Source organism: Oncorhynchus kisutch, linkage group LG26 (assembly GCF_002021735.2).
Source record: "Oncorhynchus kisutch isolate 150728-3 linkage group LG26, Okis_V2, whole genome shotgun sequence".
NCBI lineage: Eukaryota > Metazoa > Chordata > Actinopteri > Salmoniformes > Salmonidae > Oncorhynchus > Oncorhynchus kisutch.
The window spans coordinates 10,470,175-10,497,897 of record NC_034199.2 but is presented as its reverse complement, the minus strand read 5'-3'; the positions used below and the strand labels follow the sequence as shown (position 1 = coordinate 10,497,897).

The 27,723-nt window shown below is 41.4% G+C and overlaps 1 protein-coding gene across 1 annotated transcript; it reads right to left on the bottom strand.

Moving 5' to 3' along the window:
- Window positions 1-264: 264 nt before the first annotated feature.
- Window positions 265-14,142, bottom strand: LOC109871168 (acid-sensing ion channel 4-A-like). Its single transcript, XM_031805362.1, has 9 exons — window positions 14,004-14,142; window positions 9,670-9,797; window positions 9,406-9,559; window positions 6,976-7,029; window positions 5,304-5,457; window positions 4,698-4,789; window positions 4,386-4,465; window positions 3,801-3,908; window positions 265-3,090 (listed from the first exon to the last, which is right to left on the bottom strand). The coding sequence occupies exons 1-9, from the start codon at window positions 14,071-14,073 to the stop codon at window positions 2,968-2,970; spliced, it is 963 nt and encodes a 320-aa protein (XP_031661222.1). The 5' UTR covers window positions 14,074-14,142; the 3' UTR covers window positions 265-2,967.
- Between the last annotated feature and the right edge of the window lie 13,581 nt (window positions 14,143-27,723).

Here is a 27,723-nt window from a genome sequence, read left to right as displayed (position 1 = left end):
AGGGCCTCATACATACTACCCTCAGGCATGCTGTGAAACCACCTAACTATAGTGCAGCTGGGAGCAAATTGTATGTAATTATTTTGCACTCCATTTTACATAAATTGTTGGACCTTCTCCTCCCACAGGGAACAGTTCGTCTGAAGAATTCAAACTCGAGGTTTGCGTCCCAAACGGCAAATGTAAATTTTAAAAATACCTGACAGCCAAGCTCCTTAGAGCTCAAGAACAAAGCAAGAACAAAATAAGTGAATTAACAATAGATCATATAGGAGGCATTTCATTTACCAATCTAAACTTTAATATTTGTACTTACCATAACATTTATAAAATGTGTTCCAACAGAAGAAACAGTCACAATAGCAGACTTCTATACAAAATGTATTCAGCGTTTTCCTGTGGATCTTATAGAATTTCCATTGATGCCATACTGTTTAATAGAATTGCTCTGATCCATTCTTGAACCCTCAACAGTGTAACGATGCATGCTTCATTGCCATCTCACTCTATGACCGATTTCTGTCATATGTGGAACATTCAGATCATGATGAGACCAAGTCGCAAAACACAAACTTATTACTGAGAACTTGATTTTGATTGTGTGAATATACAATATGCAAACAGTATTTGCGAAACAGAAAATTGTGGAACTGAACAAGCAGAGTAGAGAAATGAAGTGAAAGAACAAGCATAGTGGCAATTTTAGAAATTGTAAAATGTTCAGATTGTTGTCAAGGGGGGAATCAGGCAAGGTCAGCTCTACAGCAACCATTTAGTTCCACAGTAATATGCACAGGTGTTGTCGTAATTTGCCCATACTAGTTGTAATATTACATACCAAATTCTTTCTGAATTCCATGGACACATTCTCAGACGGGCCGTACATGTATGCTATACACATAGCAAATACATTTCGCCGTAGAGACAGACTGGTTAGGCTTTTCTGGATCTATAAATACTTGACCGCCTATAGATAACTGTAACAAGTGACGTCAAGATTGCGTTTTGACCCCACATTCACCCTTGTACAGCATCTCATCTGTGTGTGTGGCCTGTCTTTAGTGGAGAGGATAGTGTTAGTGATGACCGAGGAGAAAGTTTGTATGCAGAGCCAGTACAGGATGCCATCAGAGACTGTGATTGGGAACCTTTGAAAATGTCATAGTGACACATGATTATGAATACTTAAAAGCCATGTTTAAAACCCATGATTACTTGACATGGGCAACAGTGGATTCTCTACGCTGATGAATGTGTAATTTCATTGTGGACTTGTCTAACAAAGCACAGCTCGGAGCACTCGACTACAGTATGGTTACCAATATTAAGATCACAAACCAAATGATTAAGAAATAGTTGATAACATCTTGACATCTATTTATGTGATCATATATGCTGTAATGTGAGGTAAAAATAAATAACCCAGCAAAATCCAACAAAATGGTGGAGGTCTTAAACCCACAGTGGATTGTCAGATAGTACTCAAAGGTCTTTGATAGGTCTTTCACGGAGGCTGTTTCACTTAGGAGAGTTGACAGCAGTTTAGTCCTAGATCAGCTTTTTCTTTATCAAATTCACTATTTAAGCCAAGAGAGTGTGCAGGAGACACAAAACAATTATTTTGGAAGTCAGTTTACTTCCAACAGGGATTTGGGGAAAATACAATTCTGGCTCTTTCTTTAAATGGAGGAGATCAGGTACTACAGTCTGTTGAATGTGTTCAACGATGTGTGTTATAGTTCCCACACGCAAATGTGTGCCGAACTACAAACTGTTTCCCACAGGACTGGCATATAGTGAAAGGGAATGGTTGTTGGTTTGGTTCCCCAAAAAAATCACCCTCTCATTTGTTGCTTTGGCTTTAAACTGTGGGGGCATTAACTTGTGTCACACATCTGTTATAGAATATATAACCTTAAGCAACCTTAATGGGGACTTTGTCATTGAAATGACCACAGCATTTGCAGAAGGGCCCAAATGATTCATCCATGTCACGCTTGTTGTTATTCATTACCTTTGAGTGCTGTCCTAATTTGGACACCGTAATTGCTGTAAGAACTTCACCTTTACCCAAGTCAGTAAATCTGAAAAATATATTAATTGCCTGGAGCAATGCAATTCCAATCATCACCTTTCCGACTGGTTTCACTAATAAGCAAGAAGAAGCTACAATCATATTATTTAAAAAATAATATTCTCTAAAATATATCAATAAATCACCAACATTTGTATTAGTTATATATTCAATGAATCATTATCCATTTAAAACAGTGCTTTCTCTTTGTACTCAGGTTGGAACCATGTACAGTACATATATAATACTAATCTCTAACACACCTTTACTATAAACGAGACACAGTGTGTGTATATAGTATGGGCCCTATCATCAAAGTAAGTGTAGTAGGGGTTTAACTCGCTAAAAGATCAGTGTAATATCTTCTCTGATTTTGTTTGCTGATATCTCTATATAATGGTTAGATTGAATATGACCACTTGTCTTATCGAGTCTCATTTTGTATACAATATAAAGGGGAAATTATAATATCTCAGTAAATAATTACATCATTTACAATGATATGATTCAAAATAGTAAGTGAGAACCTATTGACAAATAGTTTGGTGGAAACAAGATTAAGAGTGGTACATACATCAAGATATTGGAGGTGAGTATATCAAGATGGCTCAAGATGACATGCAGTCCTTGTCTTGTTCCCATGTGGTGACCATGGACCAAAATAACCAGAATAGGGATCGAAGGTGGGCGTCTCCAGCCGGACAGTACTGTGGGGTCCAATCTGTGCTTACATACAAGTGGTCTATTAGCAGCACAGGTTTGGTGTTCGACTTTGGCTGTAGCTTTTTCCACTGGTGACAGCAAGAAAGGTATAGAACTGAGGTCCCAGGGTCTGAGAGGACATATTTTATTGTCATTTTATTGTCATCAGGGTGGAAAGATGGCCACTGGGTCTAGCAGGCAAAGTCCTCAAACACTCCATGTGGCTGTCCTTGGTGGTGGGGGAGATGGTGATTCGGTAGAATCGTATTGGCGTAGGCTCCTTCTGGGTGACTTCTGGTCATGTCACTGGACTCCTGGTTGCCACAAAGACCACAATGTAATAAGATATACTAAATGGGTCAGTTTCCCAGACACAGATTAAGATTTGTCTTGGACGAAGAAGCACGTTCAATGGAGATTCTCCATTGAGCAAGCTTTTTAGTCTTGGGCTAGGTTTAATCTTTGTCTGGAAAACCAACCCTAAATTATGTACAGTGTGTTGGCTCAATAAACCAAACGATATTGCTTTTGAATAAACCAAAATGATAATACCTTTGATGTAATGGTAGATATTTCATGTAGATAATTTTTTTACGTCTATGGAAAATTGATGATTTTGGATGATTTTATATGGACTCAAGGAGTAAATTTGTTCCTCATGAGAGAGGGACCTGGGAATTGAAGTTGCCTCTGGGGGGATGTAATCCTGTACAATGGGATAAAACAATATTTTTAACAAGAGATTAAACTGATCTCCCTGAAAGATGTGCAGTGATATACAGTAGCTTGTAGTGATATAAAGATTGAGAGTGATAATGGTTGTAAATATATCGATTTACAACCATTGTGCCAAATGTGTTGTACATCAGTTACACAAATCGAGTGTGTATGGGGCCAGAGAGAACTGAACAACCCCATTTCAGGAGGCTCATTCCCCTTTGGGCTCTCCCTGCATGCACAGAGATGCGTAGGCCTACAAACGGCCTGATGCAACATGCCTGCCCTCCACAAGCAAACCACTCACCTTATTGGCTTTCATATCTTGCAGATCCACAGTGGCAACAGTGGTCGTTTGTTGTTTCTTCTCATCCTTCTGTGGCCTCAGCAGACGCTGCAGCCTGTGCTTTATCACCTGGGTGGAGGCAGGATGGAGGGAGGGATGGAAGAGTGCAAGCAGAGTCAGGAGTTCACTCCATCAGCACATCTGGCATGTCCCAGAGCTCAGTGAGCGATTTTCCATATCATTAGCCTCATATGACACAAGTGAAATCCTTCACACTCATAACTGACACATTAGCAGTGATAGTAGCGCTAGTCCGCGCGTAACAGTTTAAAATGTCAAAGTGCCACTAACACTGATTGAGGCAGACATTTTAGAACAAAATCCTTGGTGTTTATAGAGCAAGACCAGCTGAAATGTGTGTAGGGTTGTAAAATTACTTTGCCAAAATATGCAGTTATTCCAGAAATCCCGGTTGGAATCAGGTGGGAAAAAGCAGAATTCTCCAACCAGAATTTCTGGAAAACTTGGGAATTTTGCAACCCCAAATTTGTGTCACCTCTTGTGAGCTTCATGCATATACACATATTATAAGGCTAGACAATGTACCTCGTAAACATAATCCAATATTTCTAAAATGGACAAAATACTGGCTCCAATGAACAAGCCCATCTGGCCTCCAATGTCACCTGAAAAGGAAGAAATGTAATATTAGGAAGGATTTCAGGTGATGCCAATAATTACTCATTCACTCATATTTGAAAACCATTGTCTGAAAATTCCATTTATTACTAGAGCCAAAGTGCCAGGCAGTTTCCATATTAAGACTTATCTTAAACCACATGAAACCCCAATTATTATTATCTTTTAATAAAACAAGAGCGAGAGAGAAAGGGGTCATAGTAGAAAAGAGAAACTCACCTAGTAAACCTGCAACATCGTACGCTTTCTTTTGTTCAATTGTTTCATAGTTAAGAGCCTCAAAGAAGATATCCAACACCAGAAAGTTGTCTCTAGACATGGAGAAAATGAGAACAATATTAAACGATAACGACATATGTTTAGTCTACGTTGTTATAACCAATAGTAAAGTGTTATTATGGAACATACAAAATTGCACTTTCCTTTTTACCTCAACCACAGCACTATAATATTACCAGGATAATATATACAAAATATTTACTGTACCATGTCATTTTTGTGGTTGTTATGAATTGTCATGATGGTACTTTCAATTCAAATTCAAATGAATCAAGTTAATAATTCACAGATTATGGGGACTTTTTAACAGCACTGGCAGGGAACATGAGAAGCATGGGCTGAGTCTCTAATGGAACCCTAATGCCCTTCTTCTGACCAGGGCCCATAGGGTTTAAGTCAAAAGTAGTGCACTATATTATATAGTATCTATGAATAGGTTGCCATTTGAGACAAACCTGATGTGTAGCCAACCCCTGAGGGTGTCTCAATTTTCTAGCACGGATCTTTTCCAGGTCACAGTAATGTAAGTAATCACGTCAGTTCTACCTTATATACTCCTCAGACTTGTCGTACTTCCTGGACAGGTAGCGAGCGGAGCCCTTGCTGGGGATCTTGACCATGGAGAGCTCCTTGCCGTAGCGGGTCAGGTTACATGGTGTCTCACAGGGACAGCTGTCCCCAGTGCTCTTCTGGAGAAGGGCTGGGAACACAGAGCAAAGTGTTTTAGCCTGGGTCTGGGACACAGCTTGGAACACAGAGCAGAATGTAATAGACTGGGTCTGGGACATAGCCTAGAACATAATCTCGGTTAAACCAGAACTAAAGTCCTTTGTAATTGGTGAGATGCTCGATTAAGTTCTGGCTGCATACATGTTAAGGGAAGAGAGAGAATGAGAATCGGAACTGGAATGAAGAGCTCCACCCTCTGTCTATGCATGTTACGGGGAAGTCTATGGACCAAATGTCCCCTCCACTTCCCGAAATTGAAAAGATGCTAACACCTACAAAATCTGGATTTTCCAAAGCACCGGAACTAATGCTGCTCGTTATCTCACGCATCCCATTGTATCATGACAGATCTACGGAACCATTTATGTTTATGTAGCCTGTCCACGAGAGAACATCTAGAATACAGAGCAGACAGTTGGGGGCTCTTCTCCTGGGCACTAGTCTACAAATGGGATGCAAGCGCATTTCAGTTAGCAAGTTAAAAGGGAAATTCCACCACTTTTTAACCTCATATTCATTATCTCCAGCACCATACATTGATCAATGTTTATTTACTAGCATGCTTAGTATGCATACTGAGATCATGGCTAGTCTCGATATTTATTTTGGCCACACACGCCCATACACACACACACTTTAACACAAACATGCATAAACAATTGCTCATTCATGGCACTAAAAGAAAAACAATTATATACTGCATCAACATAGACAACAATACATGCCTTACTCAACTCATCCCTCATTTCAGGACAAAATTCAATTCAGTTAGAAAAATTTGGTGAGTTGTGTGTTTTATAACTCTTATAATGAGGTTATTTGTATGCAGGGGCAATACAGAATCTATTCTTAGACTGAGGCACACAACAAGTCACCTACTGTATATAATATAAATATATAAATCACGTTTTAATTTATTAACTTGAATTTATCCGGATTGAGTCGAGAATACAGCTAGATATAAATATGAGCCATTCTTGTAAGATATATATCTAGATTTAGCGCACCCACCCATGAAAAGGGCTTGAAATCCTTTTGAAGAGGAAGATAATTACATTTCTGGCTTATTAGGCTCGAAGATCATAATTGTACTGATACATCTCATCACATAATAAAGCGTCTCTTTTATGACCACCATAATGTCGTGGAGACAAGGCACCTCTGCACAGAGATCACCCAGAGCCTGCCAGTGGGGAGTCAGCCACAGCACATGGAGTTGGTTCAGTGAAGGAATATCAAATGTATGGTGAAAGCTCAGAGAATGAAGGTAAGTAAGCAATTAGGTAGCTTCGTTGTCACTCACAATTTTGCACATTTTCGACTCCAACAATTGTCATGTCAACATGGAGGCAATGTCATTTTTGCAATCTTTGCCTAGGCAATCCCTACCAGAACATTGAAACACAATTTCTCCTTATAATTGAAAATAATGATTCTGCATTTCACTCAGGGACCATTTATGATAATAAAAAAGAAAAACATGTCTTACCAAGCGCCTTGTCGACACACTTGATGTTACTGGGAGTGCAGATATCAGCAGTTCCTGGAGTACAAAACATGAAACGAGTTTGATTAAGAAAAAAACAAAAATGGCCACCATCCATATTGCTACCAACATGAAAAACTCATTGAGAACAGAACACTAGCTTATCATTCATCTACAAACGCAAGTAGATGTGGGAAGATGAGTTCCATTCACACTTTTTCGGCCACGTTGGGCATCCTCCTCTGTTTGCATTGAGAAATGGAGCACCGGGGCCCAAACCCAAAGGCATATTTAGAAAGTCTTTAAAAAACAATCAATGATTCACCTCATCACAGTGGCAAGCACAGCACAGGGGCCACTAATGATAGGAATTCATCAGGAGCACAATTCATCGTGGGAAATATGTGTGGCGAGCAGACAACAAAATGTTCTTTGAGTTAATGTTTTAGGAACAGTAGCCTTTTCAATTTGCATTAGGGAAGATTGATTTGGGGACATTAACGTCGGGGGCACTGAGGAGCAGAGGCATCCTTATGATCAGAGTAGCATGACTGCACAGGAAATCTTTCACCCTACTCTCAATGGAGAGAGGTCAGGTGTCTCTCTACAGGGGATGTTACATCAAGGCCATTCATTCAGGAATGAAAAGAAGCAGATTTGTATACCAAATAAGACTCCTGCCATGACTACACATACAGTTGAAGTCGGAAGTTTAAATACACCTTAGCCAAATACATTTTAACTCAGTTTTTCACAATTGTTGACATTTAATCCTAGTAAAAATTCACTGTTTTAGGTCAGTTAGGATCACCACTTTATTTTAAGAATGTGAAATGTCAGAATTATAGTAGAAAATTATTTATTTCAGCTTCTAGTTCTTTCATCACATTCCCAGTGGGTCAGAAGTTTACATACACTTAATTAGTATTTGGTAGCATTGCCTTTAAATTGTTTGACTTGGGTCAAACGTTTCGGGGAGCCTTCCACAAGCTTTCCACAATAAGTTGGGTGAATTTTGGCCCATTCCTCCTGACAGAGCTGGTGTAACTGAGTCAGGTTTGTAGGCCTCCTTGCTCTCGCACGCTTTTTCAGTTATGCCCACAGATTTCCTATAGGATTGAGGTCAGGGCTTTGTGATGGTCACTCCAATACCTTGACTTTGTTGTCCTTTAGCCATTTTGCCACAACTTTGGAAGTATGCTTGGGGTAATTGTCCATTTGGAAGACCCATTTGCGACCAAGCTTTAACTACCTGACCTGATGTCTTGAGATGTTGCTTCAATATATCAACATAATTTTACTTCATCATGACGCCATCTATTTTGTGAAGTGTACCAGACCCTCCTGCAGCAAAGCACCCCCACAACATGATGCTGCCACCCCCGTGCCTCACGGTTGGGATGGTGTTCTTCAGCTTGCAAGTCTCCCCCTTTGTCCTCCAAACAAAACGATGACCATTATGGCCAAACAGTTCTATTTTTGTTTCATCAGACCAGAGGACATTTCTCAAAAAATGACGATCTTTGTACCTATGTGCAGTTGCAAACCGCAGTCTGGCTTTTTTTATGGCGGTTTTGGAGTAGCGGCTTCTTCCTTGCTGAGCGGCCTTTCAGGTTTTGTCAACATAGGATTAGTTTTACTGTGGCTATAGAAACTTTTGTACCTGTTTCCTCCAGCATCTTCACAAGGTCCTTTGCTGTTGTTCTGGGATTGATTTGCACTGTTCGCACCAAAGTACGTTCATCTCTAGGAGACAGAACTCCTTCCTGAGTGGTATGACAGCTGCGTGGTCCTATGGTGTTTATACTTGGGTACTATTGTTAGTACAGATGAACGTGGTACTGTCAGGCATTTGGGAATTGCTCCCAAGGATGAACCAGACATGTGGAGGTCTACAATTCATTTTCTGATGTCTTGGCTGATGTCTTTTGATTTTCCCATGATGTCAAGCAAAGAGGCACTGAGTTTGAAGGTAGGCCTTGAAATACATCCACAGGTACACCTCCAACTGACTCAAATGATCAATTAGCCTATCAGAAGCTTCTAAAGCCATGACATAATTTTCTGGAATTTTCCAAGCTGTTTAAAGGCACAGTCAACTTAGTGTATGTAAACTTCTGACCCAGTGGAATTGTGATACAGTGAGTTATAAGTGAAATAATCTTTCTTTAAACAATTGTTGGAAAAATTACCTGTGTCATGCACAAAGTAGATGTCCTAACCGACTTGCCAAAATGACAGTTTTTTAACAAGAAATTTGTGGAGTGGTTGAAAAACGAGTTTTAATGACTTCAACCTAAGAGTAATGTAAACTTCTGACTTCAACTACATATTGACAGTATATGTGCGGTACATTAAATGGGTAACAGGGAATCATATATAATACCAGGTGATTAGTGAGTAGTGAGTGAGAGCTACAGTAAGCCTTCTTACCAGGCATGTGTACCATCCTGCAGTTGCATTCCCGGAGCACCTCCCTGGTCTCGCAGCGCAGGCGGCAGGCACTGATGCTGTAGGTGTCATATCCCGGGATCATCTGGTCGCTGGTGGAGCGGCAGTTCCCCCAGGGCTGGGGCAGGTAGGTCAGCTAAGCACAGAGTGATTGATTAGAGCCATGTCTGAGCCACACTGCTCGGGGTGAGGATAAGTGAGTACTGAGAGAGTGGTAATCTGGGTGAAAGCGGTGCCGGGGCCTACCCTTTGTTCCTGACATGAAACAAAGGTCTGGAATCCCGGGGAGACTCCGAAGCCCAGCTGGTGGATGTAAGGAGGCTCATCCTGGCTGTGGATCTGCACGCGGATCCCTGCCTCTAACGACGTCTCATCTTCCGGGATAAAAGAGGCACGTGTAGGCAGTACAAAAACACACGTACAGAGTGGATTCATTCAGCCTTTTATCCATCAATCCTAGGGGAAGGCTAATTGTGACAAGGCCGATCTCAGTAATTTGAGAAAAACAAGACACTGACAATGATCACATCTACAGTGAGGGAAGAAAGTATTTGAACCCCTTCTGATTTTGTACGTTTGCCCACTGACAAAAAAATGCTCTGTCTATAATTTTAATGGTAGGTTTATTTGAACAGTGAGAGACAGAATAACAACAACAAAGATCCAGAAAAACGCATGTCAAAAATGTTATAAATTGATTTGTATTTTAATGATGGAAATAAGTCTTTGACCCCTCTGCAAAACATGACTTGGTACTTGATGACAAAACCCTTGTTGGCAATCACAGATGTTTCTTGTAGATGGCCACCAGGTTTGAACACATCTCAGGAGGGATTTTGTCCCACTCCTCCACAGATTTTCTATGGGATTATGGTCTGGAGACTGGCTAGGGCCACTCCAGGACCTTAATTTGCTTCTTCTTGAGCCACTCCTTTGTTGCCTTGGCCGTGTGTTTTGGGTCATTGTCATGCTGGAATACCCATCCACGACCCATTTTCAATGCCCTGGCTGAGGGAAGGAGGTTCTCACCCAAGATTTGATGGTACATGGCCCCGTCCATCATCCATTTGATGTGGTGTCCTGTCCCCTTAGCAGAAAAACACCCCCAAAGCATAATGTTTCCACCTCCATGTTTGACGGTGGGGATGGTGTCCTTGGGGTCATGCCAAAGAGCTCCATTTTGGCCTCATCTGACCATAACACTTTCACACAGTTGTCCTCTGAATCATTCAGATGTACATTGGCAAACTTCAGACGGGCATGTATACAGTGCCTTGCGAAAGTATTCGGCCCCCTTGAACTTTGCGACCTTTTGCCACATTTCAGGCTTCAAACATAAAGATATAAAACTGTATTTTTTTGTGAAGAATCAACAACAAGTGGGACACAATCATGAAGTGGAACGACATTTATTGGATATTTCAAACGTTTTTAACAAATCAAAAACTGAAAAATTGGGCGTGCAAAATTATTCAGCCCCTTTACTTTCAGTGCAGCAAACTCTCTCCAGAAGTTCAGTGAGGATCTCTGAATGATCCAATGTTGACCTAAATGACTAATGATGATAAATACAATCCACCTGTGTGTAATCAAGTCTCCGTATAAATGCACCTGCACTGTGATAGTCTCAGAGGTCCGTTAAAAGCGCAGAGAGCATCATGAAGAACAAGGAACACACCAGGCAGGTCCGAGATACTGTTGTGAAGAAGTTTAAAGCCGGATTTGGATACAAAAAGATTTCCCAAGCTTTAAACATCCCAAGGAGCACTGTGCAAGCGATAATATTGAAATGGAAGGAGTATCAGACCACTGCAAATCTACCAAGACCTGGCCGTCCCTCTAAACTTTCAGCTCATACAAGGAGAAGACTGATCAGAGATGCAGCCAAGAGGCCCATGATCACTCTGGATGAACTGCAGAGATCTACAGCTGAGGTGGGAGACTCTGTCCATAGGACAACAATCCGTCGTATATTGCACAAATCTGGCCTTTATGAAAGAGTGGCAAGAAGAAAGCCATTTCTTAAAGATATCCATAAAAAGTGTTGTTTAAGGTTTGCCACAAGCCACCTGGGAGACACACCAAACATGTGGAAGAAGGTGCTCTGGTCAGATGAAACCAAAATTGAACTTTTTGGCAACAATGCAAAACGTTATGTTTGGCGTAAAAGCAACACAGCTCATCACCCTGAACACATGGTGGTGGCAGCATCATGGTTTGGGCCTGCTTTTCTTCAGCAGGGACAGGGAAGATGGTTAAAATTGATGGGAAGATGGATGGAGCCAAATACAGGACCATTCTGGAAGAAAACCTGATGGAGTCTGCATAAGACCTGAGACTGGGATGGAGATTTGTCTTCCAACAAGACAATGATCCAAAACATAAAGCAAAATCTACAATGGAATGGTTCAAAAATAAACATATCCAGGTGTTAGAATGGCCAAGTCAAAGTCCAGACCTGAATCCAATCGAGAATCTGTGGAAAGAACTGAAAACTGCTGTTCACAAATGCTCTCCATCCAACCTCACTGAGCTCGAGCTGTTTTGCAAGGAGGAATGGGAAAAAATTTCAGTCTCTCGATGTGCAAAACTGATAGAGACATACCCCAAGCGACTTACAGCTGTAATCGCAGCAAAAGGTGGCGCTACAAAGTATTAACTTAAGGGGGCTGAATAATTTTGCACGCCCAATTTTTCTGTTTTTGATTTGTTAAAAAAGTTTTAAATATCCAATAAATGTCGTTCCACTTCATGATTGTGTCCCACTTGTTGTTGATTCTTCACAAAAAAATACAGTTTTATATCTTTATGTTTGAAGCCTGAAATGTGGCAAAAGGTCGCAAAGTTCAAGGGGGCAGAATACTTTCGCAAGGCACTGTATGTGCTTACTTGAGCAGGGGGACCTTGCGGGCGCTGCAGGATTTCAGTCCTTCACGGCGTAGTGTGTTACCAATTGTTTTCTTGGTGACTATGGTCCCAGCTGCTTTGAGATCATTGACAAGATCCTCCCGTGTAGTTCTGGGCTGATTCCTCACCATTCTCATGATCATTGCAACTCCACGATGTGAGATCTTGCATGGAGCCCCAGGCCAAGGGAGATTGACAGTTCTTTTGTGTTTCTTCCATTTGCGAATAATCGCACCAACTGTTGTCACCTTCTCACCAAGCTGCTTGGCGATGGTCTTGTAGCCCATCCCAGCCTTGTGTAGGTCTACAATCTTGTCCCTGACATCCTTGTAGAGCTCTTTGGTCTTGGCCATGGTGGAGAGTTTGGAATCTGATTGATTGCTTCTGTGGACAGGTGTCTTTTATACAGGTAACAAACTGAGATTAGGAGCACTCCCTTTAAGAGTGTGCTCCTAATCTCAGCTCGTTACCTGTATAAAAGACACCTGGGAGCCAGAAATATTTTTGATTGAGATGGGGTCAAATACTTATTTCACACATTAAAATGCAAATCAATTTAAAAAAAAATTGACATGTGTTTTTCTGGATATTTTTTGTTGATATTCGGTCTCTCACTGTTCAAATAAACCTACCATTAAAATGATACACTGATCATTTCTTTGTCAGTGGGCAAACGTACAAAATCAGCAGGGGATCAAATACTTTTTTCCCTCACTGTACATATACTGAACAAAAATATAAACACATGTAAAGTGTTGGTCCCATGTTTCATCAGTTGAAATAAAATAACCCAGAAATGTTGTATATCCACAAAAAGTTTATTTCTCTAAAATGTTGTGCACACATTTGTTTACATCCATGTTAGTGAGCATTTCTCCTTTGCCAAGATAATCCAGCCACCTGACAGGAGTGGCATATCAAGAAGCTGATTAAACAGCATGCTCATTACACAGGTGCACCTTGTGCTGGGGGGAAATAAAATGCCACTCTAAAATGTGCAGTTTTGTCACACAACAATGCCACAGATGTCTCAAGTTTTATGGAGATTACAATTGGCATGTTGACTGCAGAAATGTCCACCAGAGCTGTTTCCAGAGAATTTCACGTTAATTTCTCTACCATAAGCTGCCTCAAACATCATTTTAGAGAATTTAGCAGTACGTCTGACCGGCCTCACAACTGCAGACCGTTTTTTTCACCTGCAGGATTGTCTGAGACCAGCCACCTGGACAGCTGATGAAACTGAGGAGTATTTCTGTTTGTAATAAGGCCTTTTTGTTGGGAAAAAAATTATTCTAATTGCCTGGGCCTGGCTCTCCAGTGGGTGGACCTGGCTCCCAAGTGGGCCAGGCCCACCCATGGCTGCGCCCCTGCCCAGTCATGTGAAATCCATAGATTAGGGCCTAATGAATTGATTTCAATTGACTGATTTCCTTAAATGAACTGTAACACAGTAAAATCGTCAAAATTGTTGCATGTTGCGTTTATATTTTTGTTCAACAGATTTATCCCTTACAATAATAATTTTAACGAAAGCATTCAGGATAGTGACGACATTGCAGAAATGCATCACTAGTGTCCTATACAAACATGATTCAGAGATGGGGTAGAATACTGTTGATTTATGACAACAGAAATAGATCCCGTAACAACATGTAAGGTTTATGACTTACTTGTCTCTTTCCAGATGGGGAGATACTCGTCCTGTTGAATATCCAACATTATCTCCAGCCCATTTCCCATTCCACCTTGCTTGGTTTTCCTGGACGTCGACTTGTTCCCATTGAAAGTGTAGCATTTTCCATATCTTGTATAGACCTATGGGAGAATATATTAATATCAGAAATGTCATAATAAACATGACAATATCCATCTCTGCTGTAACAGACTCATACAGTACTTGTATGGTGTAGCAATGAAGTTGGAGGTATGGACCGGAAAATGAAGATGGTCGACGTGGTCTACATTCTCTGTCTGTAATGGCTACCCAGAATATTTTCAATGCATTTTAATAACTCTACCTACATGTACATATTACCTCAATTACCTCGACTAACCGGTGGCCCGCACATTGACTCTGTACCGGTGCCCCCTGTATATAGTCCCACTATTGTTATTTTACTGCTGCTCTTTAATTAATTTGACTCTTTTATTTCTTATTTGTATTTTTTAAACTGCATCGTTGGTTAGGGGCTTGTAAGTAAGCATTTCACTGTAAGGTCTACACTTGTTCTATTCAGCGCATGTGATTAATAAAATCTGATTTGATTTAAATAAACCTAGGAGATGTGTGTTGAAGGGAGAGTGATATACCAACAGTCTTGATCTTTATTATACCATAGAAACATACAAAATATAACTTATAAAAAATGTATACCTATATACTTTACATACTTACAGACTATGATAAAAATGTAGTTTGCTCTTCAAATTTACAGAGCAAACACCCACTAACGATCCATTAAGGATTCCACAAACTGATCACACAAAGTTAAGTGTTCCCTTTCTTATCTACGTTGATAAGAGAAGATAGAAGACAGAAGCATTTCAAATTGAGGTAGAATATCTGTTGAAAGCTTGTCAGCAGCCTTTTAGGGAAACATAGAATTCCTTTGTTTATGGGCCTCATCTCGCTACAGTACAAGCCAAAGTGACACGATTATATTATTTTGACTTGACACCGTGAACCTTGCGGAGCATTTAGAATGAAAGATGAGGAAATCACATGACAAACAAAATCAGCAGATGAGACAGTGGGGTTGACAGTAAAATAACAATGGTGCCAAATCCAGGATGTTTCTGTAACAAGTCTGTTTTAACTTCAATATCAGCACACGTAGGGTTTCACAATTCCAGTCATTTTCTCAAAATGCCAAGGTTTTTCAGAAATTCTGGTTGGAAAAGGAAGGAATAAGCAGGAAATCCAGAATATCCTCCAACAAGGGATTTCTGGAAAAACCTGGGAATTCCAGAATTTTGCAACCCTAAGGACAAACTTTACAATGAGTGGTGTGATGACTAAATTAGGGTTGAACATCAGACAACACACAAGTACTAATTTACAGACCACAGGGTGTGCTCTGATCTCAGATAGTTACACACAAACCAAACCTTTACACTGTCATATGGCTCTGCAGCTGGCTGTTGTACACCATACACAACAGTCATTAAGAGTGGTTTTGGTGTTGTTTGAATCCCATATTTCCCCTTTAAGCCACTGTTTACCAAACTGGGATGTTTACTAAAACACAGGCATGTACAGTACAGTACACACCCTGTATATGGTTATGCTGTCCCCTAAATCAGGTAGGCCCATTCCCCTATATAATGTGGGAGTGCCCTGCAGTTAAATGCTTCTGGGGCAAAGTTTCAAAATGAATTTTGAATTGCATGAATGTAAACATTAATTGCTTAGCTCTTTGAATCGCTCAATCAATCAGGCAACAGCACTGGCAGGCAACTGGATAGGGACATGTTGGCTGGTTTGGGAGGGGATGTTGGAGGTGGAGGCCCACTTTTTTTTGTTTTCTTTTCCTGTTTATACTGAATTCATCATCACTTAAAGTATTTCTTACTGTCTTTTTAAAATTATTTTGAGTGGAAGAATACAGGTACATGCTTTATAAACTTAGAACTTGAAATGGATAATGTACCTGTAATTCCGACAAAAAAATAACAAAAAATAATAATAATCGTCCCCCGTAAAAAATCTACTCTGTGATCCTTCAAGAAATGGGTACATACAGAATATGTAGCCTAGTATGTAGGAAGAAAAATAAGTCATCAAATTATTTAAAGCCCTACTGTGTAGTTGTGGCTAAGCCAATGGTGTACGAAGAGGACAATAGTGTGCAACCCGCACTCTTTGACTGACGTGCTATTTGTGTGCGTTGGTTTAATCTGTGGAAGGCGGGCACAGAGCAGCAGAGAAGGTAAGCTGCACCCCATCATTGATTTAGCCTGCTTTATTGACATACTTAAGCCTCCACCGCTGCACTCGATTTACAGAGGAAGAGGAATTAAAGAAAGAAAAAAAACACACTTAGGGATAGTCCTGAGTTCTGCTCTAAAACTTGTGATATCGCTGGGGTATTGGCAAATTATGTCCACAGAGAGCAGGGGAAGTTTTTCCATCGTCTCAGCCTGGAAATGTTTGTTGACAGAGCCTCCACTGATTCATTTCTCAGCTTTAGCCTCTCTCTCGTCTCTCCAATAGCCTGTGTGATTGATGGAGCGTTTCCACCTTGTTACATCTTGCACTAAATTTAGCAAAGGTAACAGGGCTGACTATCAATTCCAAGGAGGATCATGGTATCGTCTCTGAAAAACCAAACATCCTGTACCATAGTCACACTAACAGTTTATTCTAAAATAATCCCTCACATGTATCTACAACAATATACACCTTTACAATAAATCGTGTTGTGGACCAGTGATAAACTTTTAATGAATGTAATAGATAGCTACATTCACAACAAAGGTTAGAAACAATTTTTTTTTTTTTTATGTATACGCCAACACTGGTACGAACAGCTGGATAGTTACATGCTATTAAAACATTAAAATGCAACCAGAGTCCTTAGCAGTAACTTTGCTTTGGAAAGATGCCCAACTACTCTAATTTGCATAAATCTCTCTTGTTCTAGCGGCTAGCACCCAACTTAATTGAGCTTAATGTCAGTCCATTAACAGTCTTTTGGCAGTATTTTATCCTCAAATTGCCTTGTTTCTCCCCTGGTCTCTCCATTTGAAATACATTAAGAGGCTCACCGCTTGCCACATGTAACTCCTGAGCCCTTGTGTGGTATACCCTAAAACATCCTCTTTACGGCAGTCATCTGACAGTTCCCGGGTGTTTTCCTTTTAAATAACCCACAAGAATCACTTGAGCGCTTCTCCTGAGGACATCCATTTCTTAGCATGTGGCCGTGTGTCAGCGGCCGGGGCTCTTCGTGTATGGATGATTATATGGAAGATTATAATTAATTTCCGATGGTGGTGGAACACGCTGCATGGCAGATTGGCAGTTGAGTCCCATTAAGGGCGGCTCATGCATGTTTAAAGGTAAGAGAACGTTCCCTGGTTTAATGGCTTCATTACAGCCCTCTGGCAGAGTGCTAGGGATCACACAGTAGCATACATTGATGGAATATCTACATGAGCTAACTAATCTTGTCTCTTGGTTGGTTCCTCGTGTTAAGTTGCAAGTAGGGTTGGAAAACTCTGGTAACTTTCCCCAAATGCCCAGGTTTTCTAGAAATCCCCCACTGAAGATTCCCAGAATCAGGAGGGAATTAAACAGGAAATTCTGAATCCTCTGACCAGGATTTCTGGATAACCTGAGAATATTGAGAAAGTTACCAGAATTTTGCAAACCTATTTGGAAACGTGTTGGTTGGTTGCTCTTGTGTTAAGTTGCAAGGCAGGAATGATTGAGTAGGGACATCTATGAAGGAGTCTCACCAACAACTGAATTTCACATACAGTAGCTAGGTGCCAGAGTAATGCAGGAACTAAGGGGAGAGATTTTACCTCATTGCTCAAGGTGCCCTCACTGCTAGACGGTAGTTTAGTCATTTAATTCTTAAATATCTTTCAATCGAAGTATGCCATTAGAGTCTATCAGAGGCAACACGAAACAAATTCGATTTGTCATGGGTCAATACATTTAAGATCCTAACATACTGACGAGAAGGAAGCGCTCTAATTGAGGGAACAGAGGTGGTGTCCCAAATGGCCCCCTATTCCCTACAGAGTGCACTACTTTTGAACAGGGCCCATAACGCTAAGGTCAAAAGTAGTGCAATAGCTACATAGAGAATAGGTGGCCAAATGGGACGCTGACAGACACTCCACTCCAGATGTTTAAAGACAACGACAACGTGGTTTGGGTAAACGGAGTAGACATTGAAGCGTATCGTCTAAACAGTGTGGATAAGAATGTGAGGCACGCGAGGTTCTGCACCATTTGCTCCTGTCTCATGGGTAAGCCACTCAACTCGGCGTATAGGGCACCACTTTGGCACACGTTCAGACGCATTACATTTATTGTATATCAATTCCTAACTTCATTAAACAACTGACTGGAAGCATCACTTTACTGGTGGCCTATCCCTCTAGCATACAGCACAGTAAGCAAGACGTGTCATCGAGGAATTGTTTGCATGGCAAATAGAGCGGACTACGGCAAAAAACGAAAGGATTTATCTCATCCCTTTAATTGGAGATATGTAGTAAATTATATAGTTAACGGACACACGCAACAGGGGTGAAATTATCCTTAAACTATTGAGTCTCTATTCACTTTTGAATGTATGACACGGTACACGAAGAACCATCAGTATTTGCACACCTTCAGTTACATTTTATTTGAAGAAATATAGAGAACACGTGCTGAAAGGAATGTGAACGCCAAAGTGGATACCAAGAAATGTCAAAAATGAGCAAGGTAGTTCAGCATAAAGAGTACTTTGTCTTAGCTACAGAAATGAAGCATCCCTATGCTGATAGATCAATCACTCTGTCACCATATTCTGGGACTTTTATTCTGTTTCTCATCTTCACTCAACCCAAAAATAGGAATAAAGAAAAACATGGGCGCTATACTCCCTAGAAAATACACACATTGTTCATCTCCAGAAACTAGGAGGCTGTAGCCCTCCTTCCTATCCTCATGTTGGATTATAGCAGGCTAATGAAGCAGCACATGTGCACTCGACAGAGTCTCTGTCCCAAATGCACTACTTTTGACCACGGCCCATACAAAAAGGAGTGCCCTATGAAGGCAACAGGGTGGTATTTTGGACTGACCAAACAGCTCAGACAGAAGGGGGGGAAATCTACCTTGACAGTGTTGACAGTGTGCCAACATCAAGCAGCCTACACGGACACATAAATGAGCCTTTTTGGAAATGTGATTAGATACCAGTAATATAACGGAGATCAATTAATTTCTATCACCAGTGGCACACTGTTCTCTAAGCAGTCTTTGTCAGTAATGGAAATGAGTCCTCGCTTGCTTGTAAAGCTTGGTTAAATGTCTTGGAGGACTGAAACAACCGATTGGGCACAGAAACGATGCCCCCATAGTTTCCTCTATAAATCAAATGATTAAATCTTCCAATTTCTTAAACACCCAAAGGCTTCTATAAATGTAGCATCGCGGAACATTAGATACGTTGTTCATTTGTATGTACTGCTGTAGTCATGTCATATTTTCAGATCTGTATTCAAATTAGTTTACTGGATTGTGCATCATACACGTGTCTAAACTACACTAACCATTTGTGACAGTTGACTTATGCGCCCTTTCTTGTAGAGGTGGTGAACGCAAATGGGCCCCTCGATACAATCTTTCGCTCTTTTTTTACACTTGGATGGTCAGCATCATAGCACTGATGAAAAGAGCGGGGCAGATTAACGTTACTACTACGGCAGTGCTGATTGAATGTTTTCATAGGTCACAAGGGTCCCTCACTAGATTTATATAATCCACGTTTATCAATGTACCAGGCTATTTCCTTTTGGGTCGATTTGCTCTCTGTTCTTATTTGTGATTTGGTTTGATAATAGCTAATAGAGCCTGGAGGAAAGAGGATAAATCTGCCCTGGGCAGAGTATGCAGCTAAAACCCTGCCTGAGGCATTTGTCTAACTGTCGACAATTGTTCTGCTGCTGTTTAGATTTTCTATTTGAATTAAGGCACCTCTCATTAACATAGACCTTCACTTCTCCAGCTCTCAATCTTCCACCTCCCTTGCTCTCTGTCCTCCAGGCTCCTCTATCGCTCCAAACTACTCCTACCACCGGCGTACCCGGGTGCCCCCTTTTGCCTGGCAAACTTTTTATTTGCTATTAATCCGATGTGAGACACCTCTGGGAATGTCTGGGGAAACAATATCTATTGAGGCAAAGCCAAATGCCGAAGATTGACAATTCTATATTGGAAGAAAAGCAACGACTACATTGCCATGTAAATCATCCGTGTACAATATATGGTGTTCCAAGGGTTTAGTACAGGCCTTTCTCTGGCCATCAGTCAATGGGCATTTTAGAGTTTAGACTTTGATGGAACACATTCATTCTACATGTATGGATTATGGTAATTTGGGCAAATTTCCTCACCCAGCATTAGTACACATTTATTACAAAGGTTATTAAATATGTTAGACATAGAATACGTATAGATCCCCTTAGCACCATGATGTGATTGCTAAAGAGACATGCAACCCTAACTTTATTCACAAGGTGCTGCAATAGGTGCAACATACAGTGCCTTCAGGAAGAATTCACACCACTCAACTTTACACATTTTGTTGTTACAAAGTGGGGTTAAAATGGACTACATAATTTTTATTTTGTCAACAATCTACACACAATACTCTATCTTTTCAAAGAGGAAGAAAAATTATTAAATATACAGTGGGGCAAAAAAGTATTTAGTCATCCACCAATTGTGCAAGTTCTCCCACTTAAAAAGATGAGAGAGGCCTGTAATTTTCATCATAGGTACACTTCAACTATGACAGACAAAATTAGAAAACAAATCCAGAAAATCACATTGTAGGATTCTTTATGAATTTATTTGCAAATTTGGAAAATAAGTATTTGGTCAATAACAAAAGTTTATCTCAATACTTTGTTATATACCCTTTGTTGGCAATGACAGAGGTCAAACATTTTCTTTAAGTCTTCACAAGGTTTTCACACACTGTTGCTGGTATTTTGGCCCATTCCTCCATGCAGATCTCCTCTAGAGCAGTGATGTTTTGGGGCTGTTGCTGGGCAACACGGACTTTCAACTCCCTCCAAAGATATTCTATAGGGGTTTGACCTTGAAGTGCTTCTTATGAAGCCACTCCTTCGTTGCCACTCCTTCGTTGCCCGGGCGGTGTGTTTGGGATCATTGTCATGCTGAAAGACCCAGCCACGTTTCATCTTCAATGCCCTTGCTGATGGAAGGAGGTTTTCACTCAAAATCTCACGATACATGGCCCCATTCATTCTTTCCTTTACACGGATCAGTTGTCCTGGTCCCTTTGCAGAAAAACAGCCCCAAAGCATGATGTTTCCACCCCCATGCTTCACAGTAGGTATGGTGTTCTTTGGATGCAACTCAGCATTCTTTGTCCTCCAAACACGACGAGTTGAGTTTTTACCAAAAAGTTATATTTTGGTTTCATCCGACCATATGACATTCTCCCAATCTTCTTCTGGATCATCCAAATGCTCTCTAGCAAACTTCAGACGGCCCTGGACATGTGCTGGCTTAAGAAGGGGGACACGTCTGGCACTGCAGGATTTGAGTCCCTCGGGGCATAGTGTGTTACTGATGGTAGGCTTTGTTACTTTGGTCCCAGCTCTCTGCAGGTCATTCACTAGGTCCCCCCATGTGGTTCTGGGATCTTGCGTGGAGCCCCAGATCGAGGGAGATTATCAGTGGTCTTGTATGTCTTCCATTTCCTAATAATTTCTCCCACAGTTGATTTCTTCAAACCAAGCTGCTTACCTATTGCAGATTCAGTCTTCCCAGCCTGGTGCAGGTCTACAATTTTGTTTCTGGTGTCCTTTGACAGCTCTTTGGTCTTGACCATAGTGGAGTTTGGAGTGTGACTGTTTGAGGTTGTGGACAGGTGCCTTTTATACTGATAACAAGTTCAAACAGGTGTCATTAATACAGGTAACGAGTGGAGGACAGAGGAGCCTCTTAAAGAAGAAGTTACAGGTCTGTGAGAGCCAGAAATATTGCTTGTTTGTAGGTGACCAAATACTTATTTTCCACCATAATATGCAAATAAATTCATTAAAAATCCTACAATGTGATTTTCTGGATTTTTTTTCTCATTTTGTCTGTCATAGTTGAAGTGTACCTATGATGAAAATTACAGGCCTCTCTCATCTTTTTAAGTGGGAGAACTTGCACAATTTGTGGCTGACTAAATACTTTTTTGCCCCACTGTATCTAATATGAATACATGTTAGAATTCCCTTTGGCAGCGACGACAGCTGAGGCTATTTTTGGGTAAGTATCTAAGAGCTTTGCAAATCTGGATTGAACAATAACTTGCACATTATTCTTTTTGAAATTCTTCAAGCTCTGTCAAGTTGATTGTTGATCATTGCTAGACAGCCATTTTCATGTCTTGCCATAGATTTTGAACACGATTTAAGTCCAAACTGTAACTCGGCCAATCAAGAACATTCACTGTTGTCTTGTTAAGCAACAACAGTTTATATTTGGCATTGTGTTTTAGGTTATTGTCCTGCTGAAATGTGAATTTGTCTTCCAGAGTCTGTTGGAAAGCATACAAAGTGTTCATCTAGGATTCCTGTGCTTAGCTCTATTCTGTTTATTTTTATCCTAAATAACTCCCTAGTCCTTGCCAATAACATGATGCATGCTTGAAATATGAAGAAGGTGCTCTGTGATGTGTTGTGTTGGATTTGCCCCAAACCTAACGCTTTATATTCAAGACAAAAAAGGTCATTTCTTTGCCACAATTTTGGCAGTATTACTTTAGTGCCTTATTATATACAGGATGCATGATTTGAAATATTTTTATTCTGCACAGGCTTTCTTCTTTTCACTCTGTCATTTAAATTAGTATTGTGGAGTAACTACAATGTTGTGAGCATCCTCAGATCTATCACAGCCATTAGACTGTAAATTAGACCTTGGCCCAATCCCAAATTGACCTCTAGACCCTACGCCCTCTGCACCTGTGGAGATATTAGAAGATTTGATTGGTATAAGCAATGGTGAAACTTTAACCTATCAGATGACAAGGTGGAGCTATTACCGCATTGATTACAACGGTGAAATCCTCTCGGATTATAGGGCGAAGGGTGTAGGGATCCATTTGGGATTGGGTCCCTGTTTTAGCATGGCCAGCGCCATTGATGACTTTCACCATTCTGAAGTAAACAGCTGGGTGGGACTTCTACTGGGTTAAGCCAGGTGGGCCCTCTATCCAACTCTATGCTCAACACATCAAAAAGTGGTGGAGTAGCCGTCCAATCCAGCAAGATCCAGATATATGCTCAGCTACTGGCAGCATGACTGGGTGCCATCCTCACAGATGTTTGACATGCAGACTTTGGAGCTGCCAAATTGGGACCAGGAGACACCAGGATCTTCCCCAAGAGGCCTACATTATGAAGCTCCCAAAACATCCAGGGTAAGTCTGTGGTCAGGCAACACCCCAAAGGAGCCTAACATTCTGCTAACAAGGTTACAATTTTTTACTGTTCAAGTCAGACTGTTCTGAGAGGATTAGTACGGTTGCAGCGGCAACCCCATACTGGTATGAATGTTGCTACATGTGAGTAGACTACTACTGTCAGTTGAGGGACTCGCCTAGTATACAGTACGCAGGTTGGAAGGGCTCATGCAGTTACAGCGCTAACTGTCAACGAAATCAAATCAAATTGTATTTGTCACAAATGCTTACTTACAAGCCCTTAACCAAAAATGCAGTTTTAAGAAAAATAAGTGTTAGGTAAAAAAAAATAGATAAGCATAAAATAAAAACTCAACTAAAAAATAATTAAAGAGCAGCAGTAAAAAATCAGTAGCGAGGCTGTATATACAGTGGTACTGGTACAGAGCCAATGTGCGGGGGCACAGGTTAGTCAAGGTAATTGAGGTAATATGTACACGTAGGTAGAGTTAAAGTGACTATGCATAGATAATGAACAGAAAGTAGCATAAAGAGGGAGGGGGGGGGCAATGAAAATAGTTTGGGTAGCCATTTAATTAGCTGTTCAGGATTCTTATAGCTTGGTATTAGAAGCTGTTAAGAAGTCTCTTGGACCTAGACTTGGCGCTGAAGTACCACTTGCCGTGCGGTAGCAGAGAGAACAGTATATGACTGGGGTCTTTGACAATTTTTAGGGCCTTCCTGTGACACTGCCTGGTATTGTTTATTATTATTTTATTTTTTTCACCTTTATTTAACCAGGTAAGCTAGTTGAGAACAAGTTCTCATTTGCAACTGCGACCTGGCCAAGGTAAAGCAAAGCAGTGTGACACAGACAACAAGTTACACATGGAGTAAACAATAAACAAGCCAATAGCACAATAAACAAGTCAATGACACAGTAGAAAAAAAGAAAGAATATATACAGTGTGTGCAAAAGGCATGAGGAGGGAGGCCATAGGAGCGAATAATTACAATTGAGCAGATTAACACTGGAGTGATAAATGAGCAGATGATGATGTGCAAGTAGAGATACTGGTGTGCAAAAGAGCAGAAAAGTAAATCAAATAAAAACAGTATGGGGATGAGGTAGGTAGATTGGGTGGGCTATTTACAGATGGACTATGTACAGCTGCAGCGATCGGTAGCTGCTCAGATAGTTGATGTTTAAAGTTGGGGGGAATAAAGGTCTCCAACTTCAGCGATTTTTGCAATTCGTTCCAGTCACTGGCAGCAGAGAACTGGAAGGAAAGGCGGCCAAATGAGGTGTTGGCTTTGGGGATGATAAGTGAGATATACCTGCTGGAACGTGTGCTACGGGTGGGTGTTGTTATCGTGACCAGGGAACTGAGATAAGGTGGAGCTTTACCTAGCATAGACTTATAGATGACCTGGAGCCAGTGGGTCTGGCAACGAATACGTAGCGAGGGCCAGCCGACTAGAACCTACAGGTCGCAGTGGTGGGTGGTATAAGGTGATTTGGTAACAAAACGGATGGCACTGTGATAGACCGCATCCAGTTTGCTGAGTAGAGTGTTGGAAGCTATTTTGTAGATGACATCGCCAAAGTCGAGGATCGGTAGGATAGTCAGTTTTACAGGGTAAGTTTGGCGGCGTGAGTGAAGGAGGCTTTGTTGCAAAATAGAAAGCCGATTCTAGAATTGATTTTGGATTGGAGATGTTTAATATGAGTCTGGAAGGAGGGTTTACAGTCTAGCCAGACATAGAGGTAGGGAGTTTGGTCCCAGTGATGTACAAGGCCATACGCACTACCCTCTGTAGTGCCATGCAGTCAGAGGCTGAGCAGTTGCCAAACCAGGCAGCGATGCAACCAGTCAGGATACTCTCGATGGTGCAGCTGTAGAACTTTTTGAGGATCTGAGGACCTATGCCAAATCTTTTCAGACTCCTGAGGGGGAATAGTCTTTGTCGTGCTCTCATCACGACTGTCTTTGTGTGTTTGGACCATGTTAGTTTGTTGGTGATGTGGACATCAAGGAATTTGAAGCTCTCAACCTGCTCCACTACAGCCCCGTCAATGAGAATGGGGGTGTGCTCTGTCCTCCTTTTCCTGTAGTCCACAATCATCTCCTTTGTCTTCATAACTTTGAGAGATAGGTTGTTAGCACCACACAGCCAGGTCTCTGACCTCCTCCCTATAGGCTGTCTCATCGTTGTCTGTGATCAGGCCTAATGCTGTTGTGTCAAACGGCAAACTTAATGATGGTGTTGAAGTGGTGCCTGGCCATGCAGTCATGACTGAACAGGGAATACAGGAGGGGACTGAGCACGCACCCCTGATGGGCCCCCGTGTTGAGGATCAGCGTGGCAGACGTGTTGTTACCCTTGCCACCTGGGGGTGGCCCGTCAGGAAGTCCAGGATCCAGTTGCAGAGGGAGGTGTTTGGTCCCAGAGTCCTTAACTTAGTGATGAGCTTTGAGGGCACTATGGCGTTGAACGCTGAGCTGTAGCCAATTGATAGCATTCTCACATAGGTGTTCCTTTTGTCCATGTGGGAAAGGGCAGTGTAGAGTGCAATATAGATTATATCATCTGTGGATCTTTTTGGGCGGTATGCAAATTGGAGTGGGTCTAAGGTTTCTGGGACAATGGTGTTGATGTGGGCCATGACCAACCTTTCAAAGCACTTCATGGCTACAGACTTGAGTGCTACAGGTCGGTAGTCATTTAGGCAGGTTGCCTAAGTGTTTTTGGGCACAGGGACTATGGTGGTCTGCTTGAAACATGTCGGTATTACAGACTCAGTCAGAGACAGGTTGAAAATGTCAGTGAAGACACTTGCCATTTGGTCAGCGCATGCTCGGATTACACTTCCTGGTAATCCATCTGGCCCTGCGGCCTTGTGAATGTTGACCTGTTTAAAGGTCTTACTCACATCGGCTACGAAGAGCGTGATCACACAGTCGTCCAGAACAGCTGATGCTCTCATGCATGCTTCAGTGTTCAATGCCTCGAAAAAAAGCATAGAAATAATTTAGCTCGTCTGGCAGTCTCGTGTCACTGGACAGCTCACGGCTATACTTCCCTTTGTAGATTGTAATGGTTTGCAAGCCCTACCACATCCGACGAGCATCGAAGCCGGTGTTGTACGATTCAATCTTAGTCCTGTATTTACTCTTTGTCTGTTTGATGGTTCGTCGGAAGGCATATCAGGATTTCTTATTAGGTTCCGGGTTAGAGTACCGCTCCTTGAAAGCGTCAGGTCTACCATTTAGCTCATTGTGGATGTTGCCTGTAATCCATGTCTTCTGGTTGGAGTATGAACGTACAGTGACTGTGGGGATGACGTCATCAATGCAACTTATTCATTATGCCATTGACTGATGTGGTGCACTCCTCAAAGCCATTGGAAGAATCCCGGAACATATTACAGTCTGTGCTTGCAAAAAAGTTCTGTACCTTAGCATCTGCATCATATGACCATTTATTTATTGATCGAGTCACTGGTGCGTCCTGCTTTCGTTTTTGCTGGTAAGCAGGAATCAGGAGGATAGTATTATGGTCAGATTTGCCAAATGGAGGGCGAGGGAGAGCTTTGTACGCGTCTCTGTGTGTGGAGTTTTTTCCCCCTCTGGTTGCACATTTAACATGCTGGTAGAAATGAGGTCAAATGGATTTAAGTTTCCCTGAATCAAAGTCCCCGGCCACTAGAAGCGCCGCCTCTGGATGAGCGTTTTCCTGTTTGCTTATGGCTGTTTGAGTGCGGTCTTAGTGCCAGCATCGGTTTGTGGTGGTAAATACACAGCTACGAAATATATAGATGAAAACTCTCCTGGTAAATAATGTGAGCAATACCGAGAGATTTCCTTACTATTAGATTTTGTGGACCAGCTGTTGTTTACAAATATACACAGACCGCACCCCTTGTCTTACAGAAGGCGGCTGCCGATGCAGTGTGAACCCCACCAGCTGTATGTTATTCATGTCGTCGTTCAGCCACGACTTGGTGAAACATAAGATATTACAGTTTTTAATGTCCCGTTGGTAGGATATTCGTGATCATTGTTTGTCTATTTAGTTGTCCAAGGATTGTACGTTGGCTAATAGTACTGATGGTAGGGGCAAATTACCCAATCACCGTCGGATCCTTACAAGGCAACCCGAACTATGTCCCCGATATCTCTGTCTCTTTCTCATACGAATCATGGGGATTTGGGCTTGTCGGTCATAAGAG

Bases quoted from the DNA above. Each gene is read 5' to 3' on its own strand.
- LOC109871168 (XM_031805362.1), bottom strand. From the start codon at position 14,073: ATGGGAAATGGGCTGGAGATAATGTTGGATATTCAACAGGACGAGTAT. The intron at 4,466-4,697 runs GTGAGTTTCTCT...CTTCCTTTTCAG, and splicing joins CGATGTTGCAGGTTTACTAG to GTGACATTGGAGGCCAGATG. The intron at 3,091-3,800 runs GTGAGTGGTTTG...TGTGGCAACCAG, and splicing joins AAGATATGAAAGCCAATAAG to GAGTCCAGTGACATGACCAG.